Here is a 24,104-nt window from a genome sequence, read left to right on the forward strand (position 1 = left end):
TCAGACGATATTGACAGCAGCTAGTTGGCTTCTGTCATTCATACTAACTTTTATCAACTGGCTAGCTTCATAAGACAACTTTAGATGCGAGGGGAAAACAAATATATTCGATAGTTAACCATTTGATGAAGTTAATATAAATGCCATTAGCTAGCTGTCAACATGTAGCTAGCTAACGTTAGCTGAATTGAAACTGCTGGGAGAAAATATCCCATCATCATCACTGTAGCAAATAATGTTACGATTCTAGAAAATAAAAACGATATATACAGTACCAGTCAAAAGTTTGTACACACCTACTCATTCCAGGGTTTTTCTTTATTTGTACTATTTTCATCATTGTAGAATAATAGTGAAGACAAACTATTAAATAACACATATGGAATCATGTAGTAACCAAAAAAGCGTTAAACAAATCAAAATATATTTAAGATTCTTCAAAGTAGCCACCCTTTGCCAATGACAGCTTCGCACACTCTTGGCATTATCTCAACCAGCTTCATGAGGTAGACACCTGTAATGCATTTCAATTAACAGGTGTGCCTTGTTAAAAGTTAATTTGTGGAATTTATTTCCTTAATGTGTTTGAGCCAATCAGTTGATAAGGGAGGGATGGTACAGAGAAGATAGCCCTATTTGGTAAAAGACCAAGATCATATCATGGCAAGAACATCTCAAATATGAAACGAGAAACAACAGTCCATCATTACTTTAAGACATGAAGGTCAATCAATCCGGAACATTTCAAGAACTTTGAAAGTTTCTTTAAGTGTAGTTGCAAAAACCATCAAGCGCTATGATGAAACTGGCTGTCATGAGGACCTCTACAGGAAAGGAAGATCCAGAGTTACCTCTGCTGTAGAAGATAAGTTCATTAGATTTAACTGCGCCTCAGATTGCAGCCCAAATAAATGCTTCACAGAGTTCAAGTAACAGACACATCTCAACATCAACTGTTCAGAGGAGAATACGTGAATCAGGGGTTCATGGTGGAATTGCTGCAAAGAAACCACTACTAAAGGACACCAATAAGAAGACTTGCTTGGACCAAGAAACATGAGCAATGGACATTAGATCGGTGGAAATTTGTCCTTTGATCTGATGAGTCCAAATTTGAGATTTTTGGTTCCAACCGTCCTGTCTTTGTGAGACGCAGAGTTGGTGAACAGATTATCTCTGCATGTGTGGTTCCCATCGTAAAGCATGGTGGAGGAGGAGGTGTGATGGTGCTTTGCTGGTGACACAGATTTATTTAGAATTCAATGCACACTTAACCAGCATTCTACAGTGATATGCCATCCCATCTTGTTTGCGCTTAGTGGGACTATCATTTCAACAGGACAATGACCCAACACACCTCCAGGCTGTGTAAGGGCTATTTGACCAAGAAGGAGAGTGATGAGTGCTGCATCAGATGACCTGGCCTCCACAATCACCCGACCTCAACCCAATTGAGAGATGGGTTGGGTTGGGTTGGGATGAGTTGGACCGCAGAGTGAAGGAAAAGCAGCCAACAAGTGCTCAGTGTATGTGGTAACTCCTTCAAGACTGTTGGAACAGCATTCCAGGTGAAGCTGGTTGAGAGTTTGCCAAGAGTGTGCAAAGCTGTCATCAAGGCAAAGGGTGGCTACTTTGAAGAATCTTAAATATATTTTGATTTGTTTAACACTTTTTTTGTTACTACATGATTTCATGTGTTATTTCATAGTTTGTCTTCACTATTATTCTACAATGTAGAAAATAGTTTAAAAAAAAGAAAAACCCTAGATTGAGTAGGTGTGTCCAAACTTTTGACTGGTACTGCATATATATATATGTTTTACCTTTATTTATCCAGGTTAATCTCATTGAGGTAAAATCTATTTTTTAAGAGAGACCTGGTCCAACCAAGACAGCAGCAGGGGGAAACAATGTTTGAGACAAATATCAGATAAGAACTTAGACATCATAAAAAATAAATTGTTTTTAAATCACAAACATACATTTCAATTACAGAAACATACAAGCGTCATATTTTTTTTTTTAAATCAATCATATGTACCACCGTATCAAGTCCTAATGACAATCACATTCCTCAGTAACATGTGTCAACCAAACGTTTAAACTCCAAGGAAACAAGATTGTGTAGTTTCAAGCTGGTCTGGAGAGAATTCCAAGACCACGGAGCCAAGTAGCTAAAACATTTTTGCCATGATCTGTTCTGATTTTAGGAATAATTCAAAGTAAAAATCAGAGTGAGACCGCAACTGGTATTTATTTTCTGACCATATCAAAGAAGAACAGAGATAGGCCGTTTTGGGAAAATATTCAGACCCCTTGACTTTTTCCAATTTTTTTTTACATTACAGCCTTATCTAAAATGGATTAAATCGTTTTTTCCCTCATCAATCTACACACAATACCTCATAATGACAAAGCAAATCCAGGTTTAGACATTTTTGCTCATTTAAAAAAAAAAAAAAATGGAAATATCACATTTACACAAGTATTCAGACCCTTTACTCAGCACTTTGTTGAAGCACCTTTGGCAGCGATTACAGCATCAAGTCTTCTTGGGTATGACGCTACAAGCTTGGCACACCTGTATTTGGGGAGTTTCTCCCATTCTTCTCTGCAGATCCTCTCAAGCTCTGTCAGCTTGGATGGGGAGCATTGCTGCACAGCTATTTTCAGGTCTCTCCAGAGATGTTCAATTTGGTTCAAGTCTGGGCTCTGGTTGGGCCACTCAAGGACATTCAGAGACTTGTCCCGAAGCCACTCCTGCGTTGTCTTGGCTGTGTACTTAGGGTTGTTGTCCTGTTGGAAGGTGAACCTTCGCCCCAGTCTGAGGTCCTGAGCACTCTGGAGCAGGTTTTCATCAAGGATCTCAATGTACTTTGCTCCGTTCATCTTTTCTTCGATCCTGACTAGTCTCCCAGTCCCTGCCGCTGAAAAGCATCCCCACAGCATGATGCTGCCATCACCATGCTTCACTGTAGGGATGGTGCCAGGTTTCCCCCAGAAACATTCAGGCCAAAGAATGAACTCTTTGGCATTCAGGCCAAAAAGTTCAATCTTGTTTTCATCAGACCAGAGAATCTTGTTTCTCATCATCTGAGTCTTTAGGTGCCTTTTGGCAAATTCCAAGCGGGGTGTCATGTGCCTTTTACTGAGGAGTGGCTTCCGTCTGGCCACTCTACCATAAAGGCCTGAGTGGTGGAGTGCTGCAGAGATGGTTGTCGTTCTGTAATGTTTTCCCATCTTCACAGGAGGAACTCTAGAGCTGTCAGAGTGACCATCATATTCTTGGTCACCTCCCTGACCAAGGCCCTTCTCCCCCGTTTGCTCAGATTGTCTGTGCTGCCAGCTCTAGTTAGTGTCTTGGTGGTTCCTAACTTTTTTTTGGTACCATTTCCTAGATCTGTGCTTTGACACAATCCTGTCTCAGAGCTTTATGGACAATTCCTACAACCTCATGGCTTGGTTTTTGCTCTTATATACACCTTATATAGACAGGTGTCCCTTTCCAAATCATGTCCAATCAGTTGAATTTGCCACAGGTGAACTCCAATCAAGTTGTAGAAACATCTCTAGGATGATCAATGGAAACAGGATGCACCAGAGCTCAATTTCAGGTCTCATAGCAAAGGGTCTGAATACTTATGTAAATAAGAAATCAGTTTTTTTGCTAACATTAATAAAACCTGTTCTCGCTTTGTCATTATGGGTTGTTGTGTGTAGATTGCTGAGGATTTTTAAAAATGTAATCAATTTTAGAATAAACGAAACAAAATGTGGAAAAAGTCAAGGGGTCTGAAAACTTTCCGAAGGCACTGTACATAAGTCTCCTCCTGCCAGTACATAGCCTCTCCACCACCAAGAATTCTGTAGTGCCTCCACCGTGGCAATTCATGCTAACTGTAAAATGTAAAACCTGTTTTCACTTTGTCATTATGGGGTATTGTGTGTCGATTGATGAGGGGGAAAACTATTTAAATCTATTTTAGAAAAAGGCTGTAACGTAACAAAATGTGGAAAAGTCAAGGGGTCTGAATACTTTCCGAATGCACTGTGTACAGTGCCTTGCAAATGTATTCAGACCCCTTGGATTTCTTCACATTTTATTGTGTTACAAAAGTGGGATTAAAATTGATTCAATTATAATTTTTGTGTCAACAATCTACTCAAAATACTCTGTCAAAGACTTTTACAAGATTAATAAAAATAACAGAAATATAGTCGTTGCATAAGTATTCAGACCCTTTTTTCAGGCAAGCCTAAATTAGTTCAGGAGTAAAATTTGGCTTAACAAATCACATAATAATATGCATTGTCTCACTCTGTGTGAAATATTAGGGGTTGACATGATTTTTTAATGACAAACCTTTCCTCTGTCCCCCATACTTACATCTGTAAGGTCCCTCAGTCAAATATTGAATTTCAAGCACAGATTCGACTACAAAGACCACAGAGCTTTTCGAAAGGCTCATAAGGAAGGGCAGTGATTGGTAGATAATAACAAATCAGACATTGAATATCATGGTTAAGTTAGTCATGATGCTGTGGATTATGTATTAAACCACCCAGACACATTAAAGATACAGCCGTCCTTCTGAACTGAGCTGCAGGACATGAAACTGCTCAGGGATTTCACCATTAGGCCATTGGTCATTTTAAAACAGTTAGAGTTCAATGAATGTGATGGGAGAAAACTGAGGATGGATCAACAACATTGTAATGACTCCATAATAAATTAAATGATAGTGTGAAAAGAAGAATACAAATATACAGAATATGAATATTCCAAAGCATGCATCTGTATACAACAAGGGTGCAAAAAAGGAACACACTTTTTGGCATGAACACAAATCCTTATGTTTGGGGCAAATCCAACACAACCCATGACTGAGTAACTGCCTCCTTATTTTCAAGAAGGTGGTGGCTGCATCATGGTATGGGTATGCTTGACATCGGCAAATAGTTTTTCAGGATAAAAATAAACGGATAGAGTTAAGCACTGGCAAAATACTGCTTCAGTCTTTACACCAGAGACTGGGGAATAATTTTTTTGCTGATTGTTGACAAAAAATTACAATTAAATCCATTTTAATCACACTTTGTCACACAATAAAATGTGAAGAAATCCTTGTGGTATGAATACTTTTGCAAGGCATTGTATAAGCCTAAAAAGCCTGTTACAGATTGTATTTGTACCGTGTAGGCCAGTAGTTCTAAACTGGTTTTGACAAATCCAAATTGAACCAGGTTGTCTTAGTCGTGACCAAATATTCACATTGTGAAAAAGAATTGCCAAAATACAATCTGGAAAATGATTTTTAATGCTATATTGATAGTAAATGTAGCAATTATATGACAAAGAAACAACATTCCCACCTCTTTCATTGTCAATAATTGCAATTTGCCTATATTTGTCCATAATGTTAATAAGCTGACTGGTTTGAGACCACTAAATCAACCAACATAGCGCTGCTATTAATACATACCCCAGTCCTTATTCCCAGTCCCTTCATCACTAACTGCAATGACTGTCTTTCCTTTTCCCTGGATTCCCTCGTTCCCCTCAACCTGCTCAGTCTCCTTCACCCACTGCTCCCTGGTACACCCCCGAGCTACGCCAGTTAAAAGCCAGTGGACGGCTGCAAGAGGACTGGTCTAGTACGTCATTCTCAAGCATACACAGATCACCTGTTAAAACATAAGAACGCCCTCTCAGCTGCAAGAACATTTTACCACTCCGACATCATCAACTCTGGTAAAAACAAAAAATGTATATTCTCCACAGTGAACCGCCTACTTCAGTCTCCTGAAAACTTCTCTGCAGACCCCTCCCGCGAACAGCGCCACAAGTTCAGTACTTCCCTCCCGTCCTCACTGGCATAATAAACTCCTCCTTCACCACTGGCATCGTACCCTCCATCCTCAAAAAGTTAAACGCTGACCCCGATGTCCTGAACAACTTTGTTCCCATCTCAAACCTTACCTTCCTCTCCAAAATACTGGAGCAGGTTGTGGCCACTCAACTTCAATAACCTTCCCAAACCATTCCATTACGGTTTCCGCTCCAAACACAGCACTGAAACAGCCCTGGTCAAAAATCACCAACGACCTCCTTCGTGCAGCTGACTCAGGACTGCTATCCATCCTGATTCTCATCCACCAGAGTATAGCCTTCGATACCCTCTCCCGTCCACTCCTCATGGAATGTCTGGCTGGTGTTGGTGTCATGGGTGTTGCACTCTCCTGGTTTTCCTCCTACCTCACTGACCGTCAACAGTTTGTGCAACTGAAATATCACAGATCAAGTTCACTTCTGTTATGCTGATGACACCCAATTCTACCTCTCCACCAAACCCCCCACTTCCCTCCCTCCCACATCAGCTGCCCTCAAGACATTTGGAGCTGGATGATCATGAACCTAAAACTTACCAGTAACAAGACAGGGGTCAAGCTCATCCGCTACAAATCCACTACAAATCCACTCTCTCCAAAACAGCACAACTTCCGCTATAGATGGTTTCCCGGGGCTCTGCCAACACAAGTCAAACGCCTCCTGGACAGTTCCCTCTCATTCAACCCCAAATAAAAACCATCGCCAGGACAGCATTCTTTCACCTCCGCAATATCTCCAGGCTCCGCCCCTCACTGTCACACTCCAGCACCAAAACCCTCATCACTATTGCAACACTCTCCCACCCAAACTCACCAACAGACTTCCACTGGTCAAGAACTCTACTGCACCAGATCAACCGAACACATCACACCAATCCACACTGGCTCCCTGTGTAATTCCATATTAACTTTAAGACACTCCTCCCCACCCACAACCTGGCACCCACCTACCTCTCTGACCTTCTCCTAGCCTATGCCCCCTCTCGCTCCCCCTCTGCTGGTCTCCTTGTCACCCCCCCAATTTGCCTCTCCACCATGGGTGCCCGGGCTGCTGTGCACCCAGCCTCTAGAATGCACTCCCCCCACACATAGAACATCCAGACATATACAACATCCTCATTCAAAAACTTCATAAAAACACATCCTCTTCAAGGATGCCTATAACCTATAGCCTGTGTTCTATAATTGACTCTGCCCCACCCCAAATACTTGTGAAACGTTAACTTTCACTGCCTACCAGCTCTCGAAAACTCAAGGCCGCATTCAATCTTCTCCCTACAGTTTTCAGCCATGGACTGCCTCATGTGAACTACAATCCTGCTGACGCTGTGTTTCAACATCATCACTTGTGATATGGCTTTCGAAAAACATGGTCATTACCTTTCACAAGCAAGAAAGGTTCACTTACTCTAGCACAGATCCATACAGCTATGGGGGCCTCAATCAAACCAAACTACACTTCCCGAGTTAGATTACACACAGGTGTTCAGAGGATGCTAGATAGCTAATTAGCACAGGTGGTCTCCGCTTGTCTTCCGGCTGTTTTCCGTAAAACAAGCGCTGTAACATGGGAGATATGGCCGTGTGGGAACACTAACACTATCAATGTGTGTATCAATTGAACTTTTAGTTTTAATACAATTATTCTCGCTGATATGAAAGATAAGGTCCTTATGCTTCCAAAACCATACCGCAAGTGACGTGTGTTTATGTTCAGATTGGGCACCGGGGCTCTTAATTAACAAAACTTCCCCATACAGAAGATGCCTTAGTCCAATGACTTGTGTAATGTCATAGAACTGATCGTCATGATAAATGGCTAACTGCCTGCCAGACAAGTCAAAATGACTCTGCTGGCTTGCATAGCAATAAAGCTGATTTTTAAATATATATTTTGCATCCATTTGGGTGCGATACCATTTGGGTCCGATGTAGACTAGACCCACTTTGATTCACCCTCATCTCTGACATATTTTGGGTCGACCCACCTCGGATTCAAATCGGAACTGATTTTCAAAAAATGACTGGGTCCTGTAGGTGTTGGATGGGAATTTCACAGATCCAATTCAGTTCAGATCTCAATTTCAGGATATGAGAAGACCTCTAATGTGTAAGGTTAGATGGTGGTGAAATGTATTTTTCCATTTCCCTTTTCTCATTTATTATTTGTTTTTTTAACAAAATGTGCAATTCACACTCCGACCTGTGGAATGCAGCAAACCCCAACACAGTGTCTAGTCTGTGGGAAACTCACACGAAGAAGTTAATGGACACGAACAGTGACCAAGAATAATTAACACGTTAGCCTTTTTATTATTGTTATTTAAACGTTTATTAACACCCTGGAACTCAAATTCGGACTAATTTAACTGCAAAGTATCACATACTTACCGCATGTTGTGTTTAATTCGTGTTGGTTACAGGACTTGGTTGATAGATGTTATCTAGGTAACGCTAGTTAGCTGCTAACAATGGCTAACTCTAACTGTATGGTTTTTCATACTCAAATAGCCTCCATCATGGAGGTACTAGCGAATGCAGCCGTGGCAGAGATCTGTAAACTCGTAGACGACGACTATGCAGTGTTTCGTTTAGAAATAACTCAAGGCCAGAAAGAAAACAGGGCATTACGGAGGAAACTACTGGAAGTTAAGGTGGCACGGGAGCGCGCAGAGAAGACATTACGAGAGCGCGTCCTCACCAGTCGACCCAGTAGTGTCAAGATCCTCGACAGATACCGAGGATTGGCAAGAGGTACATTTTGCAGAAGACCGAGGCTTAGCCTTTCGCCCCGTTCCGCTATGCACCTGTGTAGATGTAATACCCAGAATTGGGTCTTGGTCAGTTTTTAGATAGATAATCAGAGGAATTGTTGCATGTTCTAACAAGATTCTTGATTTACTGCATTTACTATTATTTACTCAATGAAAACAATGTGATGCATCGAACATAATACAGCGATCAATAAATAGTATATCAAGAAGTTATGAGTGTTACCTTACATCATTGCCAATGGTAGACAGTATTAATAGTGTACAATATAGTGTTGAGCATTGACAGTAGTTAACCTAATCACCTCTTTTCCCCCATCACTCTCTCAGGTGAAGGACATCTCACTGGAGGCCACAGGAGCTTTGCGAAGCCAGCGGGACGCAATACATGGAGAGATGACCAACCAATAACTTTTGATGAGGGGAGCGGAACCTCAACCCAGCACGTTATCTTGATAGAGGTTAATGTAATAGTGCTACATTACAAATAATTACAGTTACTTTGTAAATCAAATGTGGCCGTTTATTTCAGAAAGGCTCCCCTCAGCTATTCATTGTCTTACATGTACATCCTCATTTATCTGCCATAGGGGAGCTTGTGAGACTTCTCTTCGACATTGTTATCCAATTCAACTCATGTGCCGAGAATAACCTCATCTCTTCTTGTGTCAGTCTGCAGATGTAGAGGCTGCAGGTCCTGGAGAATCATCTCTGGTCAAGCAGGAGAGGATTGAAGGAGAGGAGGACCCACAACACAGCAGAGACATCCAGACTGGAGCAGCGGCTGTACTGGTACCTCCTGTGGCCACGAATCACTTATCCACCGCCGTGCCCCTGCCCAGGGCCCGATGCAGCATCACGGAGGTCAGTGGAACACAGAACGCCGTCCTCAAGTCAGAGACCGACACCAAGACTTTAACTGTAACACAAAGGCTTTTACACACAGGATCTGACCACAGGCTAGACCCAGAGAGACAGGAGCTGGGGAGACTGGGCTGTCCACTTGCTCCCGGATCAGAGTATTTACTTTACGGTAACCCGAGACCGAGGACGGTTCATTCCCATCGGGACCCAGGTAACGCGTTAGAGACTGGCAATGATCCGTCTTGTTCTTACTCTACAGAGATGGACCCTGGCAACATGCCCTTGGGTTTAGAGACACAGACTGATCTGTCTAGAGAAGACTGGAACCAGTACAGTAGTAGTGTATACTCTAAAGGGTGCCAAGATGAGAAAGGGGAGGGTCTGGTTGTAGATGAGGTGACTGTGAAAGTGGAGGGGGATGCTCCTCTGGCATGGAATGTAGACGAGACTCACTTAGGAAAAGGACACTCACAAGGCAGAGATTTCTTAGATTACAGGGGAAGCTTAAAGACTAATCTAAATGTCGCCACCCACTCCCCTTTACACACGTTCAGGGATCGCGACCCAGTGTCCACTTCGATGGGGTCTTCCGATTCACACGGCCGCGTCTTTTTCGATCAGGTTTTGAACTCAAACGACACGGCTAGAGCCCAGGCTCAGGGAGGGGGAACAACATCAGGCAATAGTAAAGAGAAACGGTTCCGTTGCATGTTCTGTAACAAAGGCTTCAGCTGCCCTCAGAAGGTGGAAATTCACCAGAGGGTCCACACTGGGGAGAAACCCTTCAGCTGTACCCAGTGTCACATGCGCTTTGCCCTGGCTGGCAACCTGAAGAGACATCAGAGGGTCCACACAGGGGAGAAACCCTTCAGCTGCCCCCAGTGTGAGAAGAGATTCTCCCAGGCTGGTGACCTGAAGAGGCACCAGAGGGTCCACACAGGGGAGAAACCCTTCAGCTGTACCCAGTGTGACATGCGCTTCGCCCTGGCTGGCAACCTGAAGATGCACCTGAAGGTCCACACGGGAGAAAAGCAGTTTGCCTGTACACACTGCGGGAAGAGCTTCTCAGAGAGGAGCTACCTCAGTATACACCAGCAGAAAAACCATTCCACTCTATAACATAGAAAGTAACCATTCCACTCGATATCCTCTGACGTTTAGATGAAACCCTGCACAAAGAGAAATTGGTATTGTTGTCAGCGGAAAAGATCCAAAGATTCTTTTGGAATGACGAGTGTAACATATTTCAGTGTTGAATATTGCATCCAGGCATTGTGTGATATACACTGAGTGTATGAAACTTTAAGAACACCTTCCTAATACTGAGTTGTACCACCCCCTTTTGCCCTCAGCACAGACACAATTCGTCGGGACTTAGACTTTACAAGATGTCGAAAGCATTTCACAGGGATGCTGGCCCATGTTGACTCCAATGCTTCCCACATTTGTGTCAAGTTCCTTTGTGGTGGACCATTCTTGATACACATAAACAAACCCATCAGCATTGCCGTTCTTGACACAAACCAGTGCACCTACATACCCCATTTAAAGGCACTTAAATATTTTGTCTTGCCCATTCACCATCTGAATGGCACACATACACAATCCCTGTCTCAATTGCCTCGAGGCTTAAAATTCCTTCTTTAACCGTTCTCCTTCCCTTCATCTACACTGATTTGAAGTGGATTTAACAAGTTACATCAATAAGGGATCATAGCTTTCAGCTGGATTCACCTGGTCAGTCTATCAGAGCTTAATGTTCATAATGTTTTTTATACTCAGTGTATAAGCCTAATGAGTCTCTTACATATTGTGTTTGTACTGTGTAGGATATATAATGTTCACAAATGCCTATTTCATTACTTCCATTCAACTACTATATTTCCCCCCCAAAAAGCACCCTAGTCCTTGCCAATGACAAGCATACCCATAACATGATGCAGCCACCACTATGCTTGAAAATAGTGGTACTCAGTGATATGTTGTGTTCGATTTGCCCCAAACAAAACGCTTTGTATTCAGGACAAAGTTTATTACTGAAGTGCCATTTTGCAAACAGGATGCATGTTTTGGAATATTTTTTTTTCTGTACAAGCTTTCTTCTTTTCGCTCTGTCATTTAGTTTAATATTATGGAGTAACTACAATGTTGTTGATCCATCCTCTGTTTTCTCCTATCACAACCATTAAACTCTAACTGTTTTAAAATCACCATTGGCCTCATGGTGAAATCCCAGAGCAGTTTCCTTCCTCTCCGGCACCTGAGTTAGGAAGGACGCCTGTATTTTTGTCATGACTGGGAGTATTGATGCACCATCCAAAGTGTAGTTAATAACTTCATCATGCTCAAAGAGATATTCAGCGTCTGCTTTTTTATTTCACAATTCTACCAATAGGTGCCCTTCTTTGCAAGGCATTGAAAAAAACTCCCTGGTCTTCATGGTTGAATCTGTGCTTGAAATTCACTACTCGATTGAGGGACCTTACAGAGCAATCAATCAATCACATTTATTTATAAAGCCCTTTTTACATCAGCCGATGTCACAAAGTGCTATACAGAAACCCAGCCTAAAACCCCAAACAGCAAGCAATGCAGATGTAGAAGCACGGTGGCTAGGAAAAACTCTAGAAAGGCAGGAACCTAGGAAGAAACCAGGCTTTGAGGGGTCCTCTTCTGGCTGGCCCGGGTGGAGATTTTAACAGTACATGGCCAAGTTGTTCAAACGTTCATAGATGACCAGCAGGGTCAAATAATAATAATAATCACAGTGGTTGTAGAGGGTGCAACAGGTCAGCACCTCAGGAGTAAATGTTAGTTGGCTTTTCATAGCCAATTAGTCAGAGCTAGAGACAGCAGGTACGGTAGAGAGAGAGTCGAAAACAGCAGGTCTGGGACAGGTAGCACCTCCAGTGAACGGGTCAAGGTTCCATAGCCGCAGGCAGAACAGTTGAAACTGGAGCAGCATCACGACCAGATGGACTGGGGGCGGCAAGGAGTCATCAGGCCAGGTAGTCCTAAGGCATGGTACTGGGGCTCAGGTCCTCAGAGAGAAAAGAGAAAGAAAGAGAGAATTAGAGGGAGCATACTTATATTCACACAGGACACCAGATAAGACAGGAGAAATACTCCAGATATAACAGACTGACCCTAGACCCCCGGCACAAACTACTGCAGCATAAATACTGGTGGCTGAGACAGGTGGGGTCGGGAGACACTGTGGCCCCGTCCGACGATACCCCCGGACAGGGCCAAACAGGCAGGATACAACCCCACCCACTTTGCCAAAGAACAGCCCCCACACCACTAGAGGGATATCTTCAAACCACCAACTTACTACCCTGAGACAAGGCCGAGTATAGCCCACAAAGATCTCCCCAACGGCACAAACCCGAGGGGGGCGCCAACCCAGACAGGAAGATCACGTCAGTGACTCAACCCACTCAAGTGACGCACCCCTCCTAGGGACAACATGGAAGAGCACCAGTAAGCCAGTGACTCAGCCCCCGTAATAGGGTTAGAGGCAGAGAATCCCAGTGGAGAGAGGGGAACTGGCCAGGCAGAGACGGCAAGGGTGGTTCATTGCTCCAGTGGCTTTCCGTTCACCTTCACACCCCTGGGCCAGACTACACTCAATCATAGGACCTACTGAAGAGATGAGTCTTCAATAAAGACTTAAAGGTCGAGACCGAGTATACATCTCTCACATGGATAGGCAGACCATTATTCCATAAAAATTGAGCTCTATAGGAGAAAGCCCTGCCTCCAGTCGTTTTCTTAGAAATTATAGGGACAATAAGGAGGCCTGTGTCTTGTGACCGTAGCGTACGTGTAGGTATGTACGGCAGGACCAAATCAGAAAGATAGGTAGGAGCAAGCCCATGTAATACTTTGTAGGTTAGCAGTAAAACCTTGAAATAATTGTATGTGTGGGGTAATCATTAAAAAATCATGTTAAAAACTATTAATGAACACAGAATGAGTCCATGCAAGTTATGTGATTTGTTAAGCACATTTTTACTCCTGAACTTATTTAGACTTGCCATAACAAAGGGGTGGAATACTTACTCAAGACATTTGAGCTTTTAATTTTGTATTTAAAAAATGTAATTGCATAGATCAGAGACATCTCAATTTACTATAATTTAAATTCAGACAGTAACAACAAAATGTATATTAAGGGCAGTGAATACTTTGAAGGCACTGTAAAACTACTCTGCATTACATACTGCAATTGGTATTCCAACCCCGAGCCCCAGCCTGTTCTTGCATATTAAACACTTTTTTTGTGTGCTGCCTAACCAATGGCTGTGGTGTGTAGGCCTACGATGGGAGTTCAGGTCGAGAGTCAAAGTCTTCTTCACATAATTTTTTATTGTTGTATTAGGCCTAGTCCAAGAAAATGTACTGTTGCGTGCAGACTAGCAAATAGCCTATGTTCTGTCCGTTTGAGAAGGAGAACGTGAAGATGAGGACCCGAGGTCAACTTTGATCGCTTTTATAAAAAACTAGGTTTCTTGTCCACGATGTATTTATCAGAGTTATTGACCTCACAATAAGCACGATTCAAGTAATTTACATTGTCGTGCCCAAACTTGAAGCAGCAGCCGCAGCACAATTGAAAATGGACAGCTCATGGCGCTTGAAAGTAGGCAAATTGGAGTAGGCATAATTCATTTCTCCTGTCTTCATTTTAATTAGAATTTACTAACAACGAGGGCTTTGTGTTGAAGCCTATTTCTTACTATTGAATAAATATAGGTAGTCTTGCCTGTTTGACAGACGGAATTAGGCTATAGGCTGATATATCCATAGATTTGACGGTCAATTCCTCCACCCACCATGCACTCTAAATAGCCTATCTCTGTGTCAGTGAAGGGCTGTTAAATTAAAACCAAGGCTCGAATTGAGAGGGTATAACATAGGCCTACCATTTTATTAAAGACAATTGTGAAAAACACAGGCCTACCCCTTAGCTTTTGAAGAAATTAAACAGATCCGATTATAGGTGATCTTTAACAGCGCTTTGGTCCGTGATGCTTTATGCTAGAAACAAACTGTAAAATACCCGGGAAATACGTGACTCCGATATATGGGGTTATCATTGTTTAGTTTCTTTGACATTCAGATGCTGAGCTACAACCTATACTCGAGGAGACAAAACATTTACTTTGCTTGGGAAGTAATCTAATTCTGTCACTATCAATGTATTAATATTCCCTTTCTGTATACCATAAGACGTTCAAACCCTGACAGCTTTTAGGGGAACACTTGTGACTTCTCGTTGGGTTAAGCCACAGAAGAAGAGTAGCCAGCAGTTAAAGCTCACATTTTCTTAGTTGGTAGGCCTACTTTGTTTGGGGTGGAAAGGTATAGGCCTAACTTTCGAAAGTACCATGCTCAGATTCCTAATGACATCACAAATTAAATAATTTGCAGACAGGGACAGTTTTGTTGCAAACAAGACACACTGATTTGGCATTGGAGGAATATGATAAGATGAACACAGTCTCTCTCTCTGTCCATCCTTAGCCTGTATGATAATGGGCTTCTGTACACTTACAGTTGAAAGTTTACATACACCTTAACTTGGGTAAAACGTTTCGGGTAGCCTTCCACAAGCTTCCCACAATAAGTTGGGTGAATTTTGGCCCATTCCTATTGACAGAGCTGGTGTAACTGAGTCCGGTTTGTAGGCCTCCTTGCTCGCACACGCTTTTTCAGTTCTTCCCACACATGTTCTACAGGATGAGGTCAGGGCTTTGTGATGGCCACTCCAATACATTGACTTTGTTGTCCTTGAGCCATTTTGCCACAACTTTGGAAGAATACTTGGGGTCATTATGCATTTGGAAGAACCATTTGCGACCAAGCTTTAACTTCCTGACTGATGTCTTGAGATGTTGCTTCAATATATCCACATCATTTTCCTCCCTCATGATGCCATCTATTTTGTGAAGTACACCAGTCCCTCCTGCAACAAAGCACCCCCACAACATGATGCTGCCACCCCGTGCTTCATGGTTGGGATGGTGTTCTTCGGCTTGCAAGCCTCCCCCTTTTTCCTCCAAACATAACGATGGTCATTATGGCCAAACAGTTCTATTTTTGTTTCATCAGACCAGAGGACATTTCTCCAAAAAGTACAATCTTTGTCCCCATGTGCAGTTGCAAACCGTAGTCTGGCTTTTTTATGGTGGTTTTGGATCAGTGGCTTCTTCCTTGCTGAGCGGCCTTTCAGGTTATGTTGATATAGGACTCGTTTTACTGTGGATATAGATACTTTTGTACCTGTTTCCTCCAGCATCTTCACAAGGTCCTTTTCTGTTGTTCTGGGATTGATTTGCACTTTTCACACGAAAGTACGTTCATCTCTAGGAGACAGAATGCATCTCCTTCCTGAGCGGTATGCCGGGTGCGTGGTCCCATGGGGTTTATACTTGCGTACTATTGTTTGCACAGATGAACGTGGTACCTTCAGGCGTTTGGAAATTGCTCCCAATGATGAACCAGACTTGTGGAGGTCTACAATTGTTTTTCTGAGGTTTTGGCTGATTTCTTTTGATTTTCCCATGATGTTAAGCAAAGAGACACTGAGTTTGAAGGTAGACCTTGAAAAACATCCACAGCTACACCTCCAATTGACTCAAATTATGTCAATTAGCCTATCAGAAGCTTCTAAAGCCATGACATAATTTTCTGGAATTTTCCAAGCTGTTTAAAGGCACAGTTAACTTAGTGTATGTAAACTTCTGACCCACTGGAATTGTGATACAGTGAATTATAAGTGAAATAATCTATCTGTAAACAATTGTTGGAAAAATTACTTGTGTCATGCACAAAGTAGATGTCCTAACCGACTTGCCAAAACTATAGTTTGTTAACAAGAAATTTGTGGAGTGGTTGAAAAACGAGTTTTAATCACTCCAACCTAAGTGTATGTAAACTTCCGACTTCAACTGTATGTAGGTATTCCATTAAAAATCAGCCTTTTCCAGCTACAATAGTGATTTACAACATTAACAATGTCTACACTGTATTTCTGATCAATTTGATGTTCTTTTATTGGACAAAGAATGTGCTTTTCTTTAAAAAACAAGGACATTTCTAAGTGACCCCAAACTTTTGAACGGCAGTGTACGTCCAGTAAAACATGGTGCAGCCAATTGTACATGACTCATCGGAGGCAGAAAGGTTTGGAAGCCCATTCCCACCACGCCAAAAAAATAACAAATGTATACTGTCTCAAAATGTCAAGATATTAACTCTACATCTCGAGATAGTATAGAACATATATATAGAATATGTTTCTTCATTTGTAGCATCTATCCGTGTTGCAGAGATAGGCACAGCCGGAAAACGTGTGGTGAGCTGGCATATGCCCCAACACTTTTTGATTCAGTGTGATAAAAAATATTGACACAAAAGCATTGAAAATAGGGACAAAGTACTGTTGTTTACACTGATTTGCTTCATGATTTGACAACTTGTGCACAATTAATCTGTGTTTCAGTCTGATCAACTGTAGCCTACTGATAACAACCACAGCTTCAGGTAGCCTAGAGAAGCCTATAGGCTCTGATCCCCTCCTGCCAGGGGAAACGAAGCGGTAACGTTGTGTATTTATATCTTAAGCTATGAATTTATAGCCTAAAATAGGCCTATTTATTTGTGTTAAGAAAAAATGTGAATGTGATCAAATTTAGTTTATATTCAAACTTTGGGTGGATCGTCTACCTAGACCTTATCAATCCAAAGTTATTGCCTGGAATCAATCAATCAACACAATAGTGATGACATACTGTGTGAGTAACTTTTTAACTACAGATGCATATGCCTACACAATGCCACCCTGCTTAAAGCAAACTCACACGTTAGTTCTATTGTCCAATCGCAGATGTCTATTTTTTTTAAACCATATGACCTGATTAGAAACAATCTGGTCCCATCATAGCTCATATAAAACCGTTTTACAGCTGATTTATTACTACCCTCCAACTAGGGTCCGAAGTTTTGTTAGCCCAGTGGTTCTCAAACCTCTCCTCAGGGACCCCCAGATGTTTCAATGTTTTAGCCATGAACTAGTTCAACTGATTCACCTAGTCAAGGGCTTGATGATTAGTTGACAAGTTGAATTAGATGTGCTAGCTCTGGGATGGAAACTGACTATCCTACCCATCCTCGACTTCGGCAATGTCATTTATGAAATAGCCTTCAACACTCTACTCAGCAAACTGGATGCAGTCTATCACAGTGCCATCTGTTTTGTCACCAAAGCCCCATATACCACCCACCACTGCGACCTGTATGCTCTAATTGGCTGGCCTTTGCTACATATTCTTCGCCAGACCCATTGGCTCCAGGTCATCTATAAGTCTTTGCTATGTAAAGCTCCGCCTTATCTCAGCTCACTGGTCACGATAACAACACCCACCCGTAGCACGTGCTCCAGCAGGTATATCTCATTGGTCACCCCCAAAGCCAACACCTCCTTTGGCCGCCTTTCCTTCCAGTTCTCTGCTGCCAATGACTGGAACGAATTACAAAAATCGCTGAAGCTGGAGACTTATGTTTCCCTCACTAACTTTAAACCTCAGCTATCTGAGCAGCTAACCGATCGCTGCAGCTGTACATAGCCCATCTGTAAATAGCTCATCCAATCTACCTACCTCGTCCCCATATTGTTTTTATTTACTTTTCGGCTCTTTTTCACACAGTATTCAGTATTTCTACTTGCACATCATCATCTGCTTCTATAAACCAATGAGGAGATGGGAGAGGCAGGACTTGCAGTGCGATCTGCGTCAGAAATAGGAATGACTTCTATTTTAGCCCTTGGCAACGCATACGCTCGTTGGCGCACGCGAGCAGTGTGGGTGCAATAATTGAATAACATATATTCCTACATTTATTTTGCTACGCTCGTGCACGCGACGCGAGCGGTGTAGTCTGGGTATTACATGCTGACCAGACCGGACACATCGCGTAGCAAAATAAATTTGGTTCAGAATTCGTTTTGATATTTTAACCTGCGTGTCATGATCGCGTTTGGTGTAGGGGGACAAAATATATTTATGCACGATGGTGCACGCGCGCAGCCGGTTTGGGTTCCGTGTTAGGCTGGTGCTTGACAGTCTGCCGTTTAGCTCTGTGGACAACGAATCCCACTGTTAGGGCGGGGATACAAGCATCTCGTCATTATATCCAGTATCTCTGGTACCGTATTGCAAAGAACAGAGCGCATACCTTTTTATTTAGCCACACCATTTGCACTATGACCCTAACCAATAACATCCTTTCCCTACAGGAAACAATGACCAAGAACAATTTCCACGTTAGCGTTTTTATTGTTGCAATTTTTACGTGTATTAGCACCAAGTTAATTAAAAGTACTACTAATTTAACTGCACAGCATCACATATTTACCCCATGTAGTCTTTAATTCGCGTTGGAGACAGTACTTGGTTGATTGACGTTATCTAGGCAACGCTAGCTGCTAACGGTAACTAACAATGGCTAACTGTATGGTTTTTCACACTCAAATAGCCTCCATCATGGAGGTACTAGCGAATTCAGCCGTGGCAGAGATCAGTAAACTCGTAGACGACGACTATGCAGTGTTTCGTTTGGAAATAACGCAAAGCCAGAAAGAAAACAGGACATTGAGGAGGAAACTACAGCTACTGGAACTGAAGGTAGCACGGGAGCGCGCAGAGAGGACAATGCGAGAGCGATACAGAGGAATGGCAAGAGGTACATTTTGCAGAAGGCCAAGGCTGCGGGGGCTCTCGTTCCGTTTCGCATGTATTTAGAAGTGTTACCTAGAATTGTGTCTTGCTCAGTTTTTGATAGTATGCAATACTTCCCCTGATTACTTGGCTATCTTGCGCATTTGTTGTATTTTACTTTTATTTCACGAGGCAGGCAAATTAAGAACAAATTCTTATTGCACAAAGACACTCTCATATTGTAACCAGATTCTTGATTTACTGAATGTACTATTATCATACTTTTAAAAATAATGTGACGGATGGAACAATCAATCAATAAATAGTATGTCAACAAGTTATGAGAAGTGTTACCTTACATTCCTGCCAATTGTAGACTGTGTAAATAGTGTATAATATAGCTTTGAGCATTCACATTATCTAATTTAACCACCCCTTTCCCCCAATCACTCTCTTAGGTGAAGGACATCTCACTGGAGGCCACAGGAATGTTGTAAAGCCAGCGGGACACAACGGGTGGAGAAATGACCAACCCATATCTATAGATGAGGGGAGTGGAACCTCAACCCAGCATGTTATCGTGATAGAGGTTAGTGTCGTAGTGTAACAAAAAATTACAGTACATCATATGTGACTTGATCATTTCAGAAATGCTCCCCTCAGCTATTCACTGGCTTACAACAATATTTATCTGCTCTAGGGAGGTTTGAGACTTCCCTATGACATTGTCATCCAATTCAACCATTGTACCGATTATAACCTCCTCTGTTCTTGTGTCAGTCTGTAGATGCAGAGGCTGCAGGTCCTGGGGTCAAGCAGGAGAGGTCTGAAGGAGAGGACCCACGGCACAGCAGAGACATCCAGACTGGAGCAGCGGCTGGAGTGGTGCCCCCTGTAGCCACAGAGGACCTGGCCGCCGTGCCCCAGGCTAGGACCCGTTGCAGCATCCCGGAGGTCAGTGGAATGCTCAACGCCGCCTTCAAGTCAGAGACGGACGCCGAGACTTTAACTGTAACACACCGGCTCTTACACACAGGGTCTGACCACAGATCAGACCACAGATCAGACCCAGAGAGACTGGTGCTGGGGCCACTTGTCTGTCCTCCTGCTCCTGGCTCAGATTACTTACCAGTATTTCATCAGAGCCAGAGGACGGTTCATTCCCGTGGAGATGGTGACGTGTTAGACACTGGGGTTGATGATCTGTCTTGTTCTTATGATACAGAGATGGACCCTGGCAACATATCCTTAGGTTTAGAGACCCAGACTGATCTGTCTAGAGGGGACTGGAACCGGTACAGTAGTAGTGTATACTCCGAAGGGTGCCTAGATAAGAAAGGGGAGGTTATAGTGGTAGATGAAGTGACTGTGAAAGTAGAGGGCGATGCTCCTCCCACATGGAATGCAGATAGTCACCTAGGAGACGGACACTCACAGGGCAGAGATTTCTTAGATTACAGGGGAAGCTTAGAGACAAATCTAAATGTCACAACCAATTCTCCTTTACACGCGTTCAGGGATCGCAATCCAGTGTCCACGTCGATGGGGCCTTCAGATTCACACGGCCGTGTCCATTTCGATCAGGTATTGAACTCAAACAACAGGGCTAGAGCCCAGGCTCAGGGAGGGGGAGCCACATCAGGCAATAGTAAAGAGAAACGATTCTTCTGCATGTTCTGTAACAAAGGCTTCAGGTGCCTCCAGAAGGTGGAGATCCACCAGAGGGTCCACACAGGGGAGAACCCCTTCAGTTGTACCCAGTGTGAGAAGAGGTTCTCCCGCCAGGACCACCTGAAGAGGCACCAGATGGTCCACACAGGGGAGAAACCGTTTAGCTGCCCCCAGTGCGAGAAGAGGTTCTCCCGCCAGGACCAGCTGAAGATGCACCTGAAGGTCCACACGGGAGAAAGGCCGTTTGTCTGTACACACTGCGGGAAGAGGTTCTCAGAGAGGAGCTACCTCAGGATACACCAGCAGAAAATGCACACGGCCCTTGTATAGTGACATGTAATCAGGATGAAAGTAAGGCGGTCCTGACGGCGTCCCAGCAAAATAAATAGTGGGGTTACGCCGTACCGGTAAAACATGAGCCTATCACAATAATTAAAACAAAATGTTAAAAAAAACTGGAGGCTATTATACCTTTATTTTTCATTTAGGCTACCGCATATCAGAGGCATGAACAATTTGCGAATGGACTTGAAAACGAGTGGTATAACTTATTCTCCAAAATGCAATGTGGGTCGACGAGGGCACTGACATTTTTCTAAGGCAGAGATGAATGGCTGACACAGAGACGCGTGGACAGCAGTATAAATTCTGACCTAATGAAAATCTTCAAAATGTCATTACACGTTGTGGTGGTTTGTGTGACAGATGTCTCTTTCCATTTCCATGTTTGGAGGCTGGAAATACAGTGTCTTCAGAAATGATTCATATCCCTTGACTTATTCCACATTTTGTTGTGTTACAGCTCTGTTTTTAGAAATGTTTGCAAATTTGTTAAATGGAATACAGTTATCTAATTTACGTACATTCACAATCCTGAGTCAAAACATGTTATAATCACCTTTGGCAGTGTTTACATCTGTGAGTCTTTCTGGGTAATTCTCTAAGAGCTTTGTATACATGGATTGTACAATATTTGCACATTATTATTTTTAAAAATTCTTCAATTGCTAGACAGCCATTTTCAACTCTTGCCATAGATTTTCAAGCTGATTTAAGTCAAGACATTTGTTGTCTTGGTAAGTGTATATTTTGCCTTATGATTTAGGTTATTGTCCTGCTGAAAGGTGAATTCTTTCCCGGTGTCTGGAGGAAAGCATACTGTACCAGGTTTTCCTCTAGGATTTTTGCCTGTACTTAACTCTTAACTTCTGTTTCTCTTTTATCCTGAAAAACCCCACAGTCCTTAACCATTACAAGCATACCCATAACATGATGCAGCCATCACTATGCTTGAAAATATGGTGAGTGGTACTCAGTAATGTGTTGTATTGGATTTGCCCCAAACATAACACTTTTTTAACATTTTTTACAGTATTACTTTAGTGCCTTGTTGCAAACAGGATGCATGTATAGGAATTGTGTTATTCTGTAGAGGCTTTCTTATTTTCACTCTGTCAATTAGGTTAGTATTGTGGAGTATCTACAACTTTCTTGAGCCATCCTCAGTTTTCTCCTGTCACAGCCATTAAACTCTAACTATTTTAAAGTCACCACTGGCCTCATGATTGAATCCCTGAGCGGTTTCCTTCCTCTCTGGCAACTGAGTTAGGAAGGACGCCTGTATCTTTGTAGTGACTGTGTATTGATACACCATCCAAAGTGTAATGAATAACTTAATGCTCAAAGGGATATTCAGTGTCTGCTTACATTTTTTTTTTTAAATAGCTATATGTGACCTTCTTTGCGAGGCATTGGAAAACCTCCCTGGTCTTTGTGGTTGAATCTGTGTTTGAAATTCGCTGTTCGACTGATGGACCTTGTAGATAATTGCATGTGTGTAGTACAGAGATGAAGTCATTAAAAAATACTGTTAAACTTTATTGCTGAACTTATTTAGACTTGCCATAAAGGGGTAGAATACTTAATTACTAATTAATTAGTAAAAATTTCAAAAAACATAATCCCAATTTGACATGATGGGGTATTGTTTGTAGGCCAGTGACAAAAACACTAAATTTAATGCATTTTCAATTCAGGCTGTAACAACAAAATGTGGAAAAAGTCAAGGGGTGCGAATACTTTCTGAAGGCAATCCCTGGCCCTGGACCCTGACTCTAGATATTATAGAGACTGGGCTAACACAGCTAACTATTTAGGTCAATAATATGCTGTTTTTAATCAACATTTTGTTTGCTTTATAACCGTGAGAAATTAAATTAGCTAGCTAGTTAGTTATACCTAGGTAGCTAACAAGGTTAGCTATCTTTTCTCAAAATGAACCTCATTGTGCTTCTACATCTGCATTGCTTGCTATTTGGGTGTTTCAGGCTGGGTTTCTGTATAGCACTTTGACTTCTGCTGATGTAAAAAGGGCTTTTTAAATACATTTGATTGTTTGATTGTGGCTAGCAATTTATTGTCCCTTATGCTAGCCTTTACAGCCAAATATGACTTCAGAAAAGTAAAAAAAAAAAATGTATTTAACCTTTAACTAGGCACGTCAGTTAAGAACAAATTCTTATTTGCAATGGTGGCCTAACCCAGACGACGCTGTGCCAATTGTGCGCCGCCCTATGGGACTCCCAATCACGTCCGGTTGGGATACAGCCTGGAATCGAACCAGGGTCTGTAGTAACGTCTCTAGCACTGAGATGCAGTGCCGTAGACCGCTGTGCCACTCAGGAGCCCAAAAGTATTCTAGACCATTTCTCCCTCTTGCTGCATTTAACTTCAAACACAGATTCAACCACAAATACTTGGGAGGTTTTTCAATGCCTCGCAAAGAAGGGCATCTATAGGTATTTCAATATATATTTTTTTAAAGCAGACATTTAATATCCCTTTGACCATGGTGAAGTTGTTCATTACACTTTCGTGTATCAGGAGCAGATAGCGTCAAAGTAGTGGAATGGGGTAGTGGGTTTTTAATTAGTGTAGGGTTAGTTGGGTCTTTTTTCCCAATTTATTTTATATAATGGATTTATATTATAGTCCAGTTGGGGGAGGTAATGCAACATACTGGATGCCAACCGCCGTTAAACTCCAAAGAAGAAGTAAACAGGAATCAAGAACACGTTAGCGTTTTTATTTATACAACAATGGAACTCGAAATATGACTCATTTAACTGTACAGCATCACATACTTATCCCATGTAGTCTTTAATTCGATTTGGAGATAGGATTT

General features: G+C 42.3%; 2 protein-coding genes across 3 annotated transcripts; both read left to right on the forward strand.

Moving 5' to 3' along the window:
- The first annotated feature begins 8,144 nt into the window (after positions 1-8,144).
- Positions 8,145-11,505, forward strand: LOC120052935 (zinc finger protein 69 homolog). Of its 2 annotated transcripts, none has more exons than XM_039000172.1 (3): positions 8,145-8,643; positions 8,991-9,127; positions 9,333-11,505. In XM_039000172.1, exons 1-3 carry the CDS (start codon positions 8,361-8,363, stop codon positions 10,641-10,643), a joined length of 1,731 nt encoding a protein of 576 aa, XP_038856100.1. In that variant the 5' UTR covers positions 8,145-8,360; the 3' UTR covers positions 10,644-11,505. The 2 variants fall into 2 exon arrangements, with proteins under 2 accessions (XP_038856100.1, XP_038856101.1); XM_039000173.1 differs by having other exon boundaries at positions 8,991-9,121.
- A 7,182-nt stretch (positions 11,506-18,687) lies between these two features.
- On the forward strand, positions 18,688-21,721 carry LOC120052949. Its single transcript, XM_039000192.1, has 3 exons — positions 18,688-19,274; positions 19,708-19,838; positions 20,030-21,721. The coding sequence occupies exons 1-3, from the start codon at positions 19,034-19,036 to the stop codon at positions 21,248-21,250; spliced, it is 1,593 nt and encodes a 530-aa protein (XP_038856120.1). The 5' UTR covers positions 18,688-19,033; the 3' UTR covers positions 21,251-21,721.
- The last annotated feature ends 2,383 nt before the right edge of the window (positions 21,722-24,104 follow it).

Source organism: Salvelinus namaycush, chromosome 8, assembly GCF_016432855.1.
Source record: "Salvelinus namaycush isolate Seneca chromosome 8, SaNama_1.0, whole genome shotgun sequence".
Taxonomy (NCBI): domain Eukaryota; kingdom Metazoa; phylum Chordata; class Actinopteri; order Salmoniformes; family Salmonidae; genus Salvelinus; species Salvelinus namaycush.